The 7428-nt window shown below is 52.2% G+C and overlaps 1 protein-coding gene across 2 annotated transcripts in view; it reads right to left on the reverse strand.

Annotated features, from left to right (window-relative positions):
- The window catches only part of MDGA1 (MAM domain containing glycosylphosphatidylinositol anchor 1), a 254704-nt gene extending 251058 nt beyond the window's left edge, over positions 1-3646 (reverse strand). For both annotated transcript variants that reach the window (XM_035108147.2, XM_035108146.2), the window contains exon 1: positions 1975-3646. In XM_035108147.2, the coding sequence (XP_034964038.2) occupies positions 1975-2116 (142 nt within the window). In that variant the 5' untranslated portion in view covers positions 2117-3646. The remainder of the gene's footprint in view (positions 1-1974) is intronic.
- Positions 3647-7428: the final 3782 nt, after the last annotated feature.

Below are 7428 nucleotides of genomic sequence, written 5' to 3' on the forward strand. Positions count from 1 at the left end.
GGAGAATAAATTCCCCTTTTTTTAAAAAAAAGAAAGAAAAGCATAATTAAAGTGACCTACAAAGACTTTTAGCTGCAGTGGGGAATAGGCTGCACCGAACTCAGCCTTGATAGCGTTTACACATAGGTAAGTTCCAGCTAAATGCTGGTTCAGCTGTTACTGTTTTAACTCTCTCTCCCCTGTGGGGATATGAGAGACGCGCTTCTTCTGAAGGTTGACTTTACCACGATGAAGTGGTAAGGCAAAACAGGACTTTGATAAGTCTGGCAAGCTCTTTTTTAAAAAACAAAACACAAAAAACCCCACAAGCAACAAATATATTAAAATAGGAGTTTCTGATATGCAGATCTCGACACAAAAGCCGGGGCAGCGTGAGCGCACCTGCACACGCGAGCGTTGGCGGAAGCGCCGCATCTCTTGCGCCGGCTAAGCCCTCACTGGCCGGCCCTTGATGAAGCCAGCTGGCAACGACTCTTGCGCTTGTTTGGGACCACCACGGTGCGCGCCAGCTGCCCGGCCAAGTGCACGTGTGACGGCGCGCGAGTGCATCCATTTGCAAACGGGGGGCGTCAGGTACCCTCCCTCAGTTGTAGTGGGATCGTGGAAAAGGGGTTGGGGGTGGGAACGCTTCTTTCACAACATAAATAAGAGGCGGGGGGGGGCAGTGGAGAGTGGAAGGCGATCGCTGGGGATCGAAGCCGCCACCCGAACGACCCCCCGCCCCACTTTGTTTGTTTTTAGCCCGTGGAGCCAGTAAAGGAGTGGATGGCGGATGGACGGGGCGCGCTTTCTCTTACCCCCCACGGCCCTCGCCGCCTTGCGCAGCGAGCATCCATCTCCACACCGGCTCCCCAAACGTCCCTCGCAACTCCCGAGGGGCTCTCCCAACAGCAACAGCGGCCGTGCATGCGCGTTGCCACTTTGCAGAGCCTGCTCGCATCCCGCTTCATTTCAAAATCGCGGGAGCTCCATGGCGACTGGGTCGGGCGGGCTGCCTTCCCTTCTGGCGATCCGGCCTCCACGAAAAAGCTGGAGGGGAATCGGGCCTCTGAATATACTTCCCCAATCACCACTGCCCCCCCCCAGACAAGAAAGGGAGTGGTGTGTGTGTGGGATTCCCCTTCCCCGGGTGCCGTGGGTGCAGACAGAGCGCGAGAGAGAAGTAGCTGGGGGGTGTCTACAAGCATAAACCGGATTGCAACCATATTGGGCTTTGGCAATGTGGTTCTAATAACCGTTTAGGAAAGCCCGTCTGGCGGCCGGTGTCCCGCAGCAGCAGCAGCAGGCCCGCGCTTGGCTTGCAACCCCGCTTCTGTGCCGGAACAGCGTCAACAAGTAACCGAAGCGGGAGGGAGGGCGCAACAGCTCGCACCGGCGGCGGCAGTGGGTGCTACGCCGGAGGGGAATGAACGACTCAAAGCGGGGGGGGGGGCAACATTGAGCAGCCCAACGAAATGGAAAGCAGCTTCGTCTCCCAGGAGGAGGAGGAGGACATAGTTTTGTATGTACACACTACGCACGCACACCGAAAAGTGCATCTCTCTCTTTACCAACAGCAAGTTGAAAGGTGCCGAGCCATGTGGGCACGGGTTTCCTCGTGCCATCCCCACCCCACCGCCTGCCCTGTTTTGCCCAGGACGAAGCTCTGAAAGGGTTAATCGGCGGCGTCTCTCGACTCGTAAATCTGGAAAAGGGAGCGGGGGGGGGAAGGCGGCGGCAGCGGCAGCAACAGCACACAGGCAAGGAATTACGAAGTCGCGAACCGGGCTGGTGGGGGGGGGAACCTATTACTACATCCATCCTCTCGCTCCTTCCTGCGCTCTGTGGGCACCATTTACTTTCTCTTGCTGCTGCAGGTGCTTTTGGGGAGGGAAAAAAAACTTTGATCCGAGCCCAGCTAAGCCCCCTCCCTGCACGCCCCCAAAGCAGGCAATCGTGCAACACACACACACGCACCGACCCCGCGTCACTTACCGTAAACCCCTTGTCCCCTGGTGTACACCGGGACCAGAGAGAGGAATAAAACCCAAATAGTCTCCATCTTCAAGGCAGAAGCTTCATAGCCTGCGAAGAAGAACAGCCCAAGCACCACCTCCAAAAAAAGCCCAGACAGCATCAGGCGGTGGATTCGAGAGAGGCAGGCGAGGAGGCTTTTCCTGAACCGGCTCTGCTATTTTGCGCTTTTGTCGTTATATAGATATACTGTATAGATATATTAAAAATGCCCACCACTTCCTGGGGCTCGAAGCAGGAAGAGATGGATCCAGCGAAAGGAAGGGAGCCTTGGCCGGGCACAGGGCGCCTCAGCCCGGCTTAGCCAAGTCAACTCCAGCCAGTGCTTCTCGGGAAGCTCGCGTCTCCTCCACGCACGCACGCACAACAGAGCGAGGGAGCGAGTCAATTTGAACGAAGAGAAATATCCGCCCTCCCCAAACGCGGAGCAGTAATTGCAAGTGTAAAAGGTGCGAGGAAGGGAGGAGAGGAAAAGCCAGCGAGGGATCTGGTTTCTCCCCCCCTCTCCTCCCCCCTCTTCTCGCTCTCCGTCTTGCCTTTCGCCGGATCCCGGAGTCTTCCGAGAAGAAAACAAACAGAACTTCACGCCCAGACGTGCAACGGCGACGAAATAACAAGGCGATTCAAAACCAGAAGGCACAAGACGAAGCGATCCAGTGGCGACGCAAAATCCACAGAGAACTCCCGCGGGTTTCCCCCCTTTTCTGGCTGTGCTCCGATTCCTTTCAAGCAGAGGGAGTCGTATTTGTTCGCGGGGGGGGGGGAGGAAATGAAGAGAGACGTCAAGTGCTTTCTGAACTCCCCAGCTTCCCAAACTCAATCGCCTGCCAACTGGGGCCAACTTGAGAGATGCAACGACGGAGAGCGAGGGAGACACACGGAGTCCTCGCCCTCCCTCCTACTAATGAGCCTCTGGCTGCAACCCCAGGAGCGAACAAGGGGGCGCGAGGAAGGAGGGGAGGCGGGTGCGCGCGTGTGTGAGAGATGGGGAGGGAGGTGCGGAGAAGAAAACCGAGAGGCAGCTGCTGGGGCAATAGGTAATCCTCCTCTTCTTGCCTCCAGCTGCTTTCTCCCCCTCCCCCCCGATTTTGGAATTAATTACCAATGCAGGGATGACTTTTGCTGCGCGTGGTGGTTTTGTGTGTGCTGTTCCCCCCTCCAAAGAAGCATCTCTCGTTCCCAGCTCCTTCAAAGCTGCCGAGCTTCGCTCTCTCCAGGCTGAAGTTGCTCAGTTGCAGTGCATCGCATGTCGGCCTGATAGTGGAGGAGGAAGAACGAGGGCCAGCCACAACACTCGCTCCGCTTGTCGCGCTTTCCCTTCCCTCCTTCGACCTCTCGGCCCCCTTTCTCTCGTTTTTGCCCGAATCAGCGGGTCAGATTTATCCAAAGTTTTAGCGCTTTGGACTGATGTTTTGGCAGTTGGGAAGTTACCTCCCTCTTCCCTCTCCTTTTGCAATTTATAAAATCTCTGTTTTCTTAATGTGTTTTCTCTTTGTTCTCTACAGATGGGAGACAGAAACGTTCCATCTTGGATATAACTTCTGAAAGAGGGGCGAGGAATGAATAGGGCAAGAGGACTGAGAAACTTGCAGAAAGCGGCTTCTCACTGCAAAGGACGGACTGTAATAGGGGCGTGGCAGGGCGTGGCTCCTCCCCTTCCTAGAAGAACGTAGCATATACCGGTATATATATGCAAGCGCACAACTACAGTACTGCACCCCCAGTTCTGTTCCGTTTACAGAAGAAGGCTCTGCGCGGTGTAACTCAATACCGTACCTGCTTCGCCGTGATCTGCTTTTGGAGGCAGTTCAGCCTTCCAGAACTTAACTAGTTCGCGCGGGTCGCTCGGCCCGGAGAACTCGCTCTCTTCTCGTGGCTACTAGCAGTCACCTTTCCCCCAGATCGCCGAGATGACTCAGGAAAGTCCGATCTCCTGAGCCTTTTGCTCAGCTCGAGCGCGAAGTAGGCACCCTCTTCTAATAACAGTCCCTACCCTGAAGTAAGCCAGCAATCCTCCAGGATCTGCCTGTTGACCCGGTTGCCTCCCTCCGTCTACCCTCCCCACCCCTCCACTTTCACTCGTTCTCCCATCTTCGCAGCGCAAGTCCCTTCTAGTTTTGAAAAAGGGAGCCAATTAAATCAACTCTGCTCCAGCGGAGTCCTGCCTCCTACCCAATTCTCCCGGCCTCCCCCAGGGCCAATTAGAGAAAACAAAACAAGGCTGACAGAAAACGGATCTATCTGGTTATACCCCACCCCCACATCCCCGCTTTTTCATTCCTTTCCCCTTCTGCAAGGAAAATGCCAGGAATCGGCCGAGGTTTCAGCCGTCCGCGCTAAAACGCACAACGCGGGCGGGTGCACAGCTTCGGCGCCTGGCCTCGTTCTCTGGAAGAGCGTCGCGGGCGGAGAGCCAGGCCGGAGGAACAGATCGCGGCAGCGGCGACTGTGGGCGTCTGGGCTCCCCAGCCACCGCGATCTATAGGTTTGTCTTGCAGGGGGTGTCGCGAGGGGCACGTGAATCCTGCCGGGAAGGAAGGATCTGCACGGTGCGCTCTGCACATTCCCCGTGAGCGCGCTTGCGCTTGCACCTGTTGTGTGTGGCTGCTCATTGCGCGCTGCGAGAGCGCGAAGGCCCGCCGCGCTTGGAAGCCCATCAGCGATGCAAGGGGCGTCTGCAACCCGCTTGCGCTGCTGCTGCTGCTGCTGCTGCTGCTGCTGCTGCTGCTGCTGCTGCTGCTATACTGGTGCACGTTCGTCCACTCCGCTTTGTACGTGTATGTGTGTCTGCGCGTTACACCGCTCTAGCGCTCCTGCGAGGCTTTTGCGCCCGGGAGAGACGCCTGGCCCGTGATTCGTGCGTGCATGCATGCTGGAGACTCCCAAGCAGCGGGGACGGTGTGTCTGCTTTTTTTCTTTATTTCCCCACCCCCACCCCACTTTGCTGCAAATCTTCCTCCACAAGCGAAGATCCGATGCGACCATTTCACCGTTCGAGGGCGTGGGGGGGGGGGAGGACTTCTTTCTGTACTAGGCAATTCTGGAAATGGAGCAAGTCCCTCCAAAAGGCTCTGTAGCCAGAGTCACCCACCTTTCTCGCAGGTGGGCGTCTGGGCAGGATTATGCAAGATGTCGTGTCCCGGGTGACAGAGCAGAGCAAAACTCCTGGAACGCCGTGTCTGGCTGGTCCCTTCCTTCAGACTCTCTAGGTTTGGTTTCCATTTTTCAGAATTTTATTTTGCAACTTTCCTGCTTCCAGCGATTCCCCACTCTTCTGTTCATTAGGTCAAGAGGATTCTCTCTCTCCCCCCCCCATCCTATTTTAATCTTTTTATAAATGAACGTTTTATATTCCACATCCGAGATTAAGGAAGTGTTAAATCAAAATTTCCTCAAGGAACAAACCCTTAATTTTAAAATTACACCAAGATCCCATTTTAAATGATCCCATTTTAGAACGATGGGGTGAAGATGTGCAGACAATGTAAGCGGGACTGTTAAAATATTAATCAAGAAGTGCCTACTTGCTTTATAGAAACTGATGATGCAGAAATAGTTCTGTTAAGTTTTACTCCCTACCCAGCCCAAATACATTTCCTGAAATAATTGAACTCCCATCAGCCAGTCCCTGTCTTAAAATAGCGCTGTAAAGCATTATTTTCTCCCATCACAATAAACGGATTTGAGATACCTGCAAGTAATGGGGAATATATATTTCAGCATGAGACCTTGTGATGGTGAGGAAATGGGGCTGTTATTGCAAACGTTTATTCTTTCTACTGAACTCCTAGCAGTGAGGAAATAGATATTTTTGATCATTGTGCAACTGAGTATCTGGAGGTGTGTTATAGATACATTGATTATTTCCCACTTTTTCTGTAACAAGCAGTATCAATCCACCTGGGTTTGTTCTTGGTTTTTGCACAAATAAATAAGTCACAAGACATCTGGGGAGGGAGTGTGTGCTTCTTGATCTCCCCCAATGTGTTTGTCTCTGTTTCATTTTTACCTATCTAATGCGATCTCATCTGTGGTGAGATCTGTTGGTGGGGATCCAAATAAGGGGCCCCTGCAGACTTGTCATTGATGTAATAATAATAGTGCATTCATGGTGGATCTATATTCGACCATCCACACATCATCCCACTTTATTTCTTGTTCTGCAGTGCTAATGTTAACACTTAATTGCCATCTGTAGGAGCACTCTTACTCTATAGAGCAGAACAAAAAACAACCAGGAAATTTGTGGTATGAAAAGCTACAGGATTTTAGCAGATTTCTGCACCTCTTGCAAACAAAGCTGCATGACAGCCCCAAAACATTTGCTGTCAAAAATAGCACTGAAAGTCATGGCCCTGTGTAACTGCCCTGGTAACCTCATGAGCACAACTCATGATGAACGTGCAACGAAAAGGATGTCTGGAGAGCCTGAAGCAGCATTCAGCCCAGCCTCTTGTTTGTCTTCAGTTCCACCTTTGCCAAGAATCCCAACTTCCACAGCGGAATTCCTAATAATCTTTTCTCATTCCACGAGGAAGAAGTGCAGCTGCCAGAACATGTGAATACAAGCAAGCTGGTTGGAACCAACAGTAGCTGAACATTGGGGTTTTCCAAAGTGGCAAGCCCCGCGGGTAACATGCAGCAGTTATTGGGCACCATTGAAAGGGATCAAATTTCCAGGTGCCCAGTGCCTTTTTGGATTTTTGGCCTCAGTCATCAAAAGCTTTTGAGCAGGCCTTGCAGGATAGTGCATCTCTACACTACGCACTTGAATGCCAGCAAAACATTGGCTTTCAGTGAGTCCGAACAGATTTATTCCACGAAAGACTATTTCTGATTTCATGTAAGAGACTCGAGACACACTTTTTACTCATTTGTATGACAGTTTGAATTTAGTTCTTGATTTCATTTATAGCTGTCTTCTGTGGAACTCAAGCCATGAGGTTCCTAAGACTTTGTAGTCCCAAATGCATCTACTGACCAGACTCAGAGCTGCTTAGCAAACACACAGAGCCAGATGTCTCAGTCAGATGGTGGAGGTGGCAAGGCGTCGGAAGATGGAGCTGAATGTGCCCTGTGGTCTGCCCTCCACCCCCTCACCCAGTCTGCTGCTCTCTTCTGGTCATCTACTGCATGTGGAATGAGGAGGCAGGGGCGGCACAGTTTATTTGTATGCTGCCATTCCTTAGTCAAACCATACTCAAGGCAGCATAAGACATCAAAAGATTTTATGTATTTCCAGAAATATAACAGAAGTTAAGTAATCAGAAGCAATACATGGAAACATATCAGTAAGTATATGGTAAAATTAAACTCAGAGCAAATGTGGTCTCTGGGCCAGATCTAGGAAGCAAAGTGTCTGCATCGTGTAATGCCAGAACATGCCCAATTTTTTACTTCCTTTGACTTACCATT

The sequence above is a fragment of the Zootoca vivipara genome, chromosome 3, assembly GCF_963506605.1.
Source record: "Zootoca vivipara chromosome 3, rZooViv1.1, whole genome shotgun sequence".
In the NCBI taxonomy this organism is placed as follows: domain Eukaryota; kingdom Metazoa; phylum Chordata; class Lepidosauria; order Squamata; family Lacertidae; genus Zootoca; species Zootoca vivipara.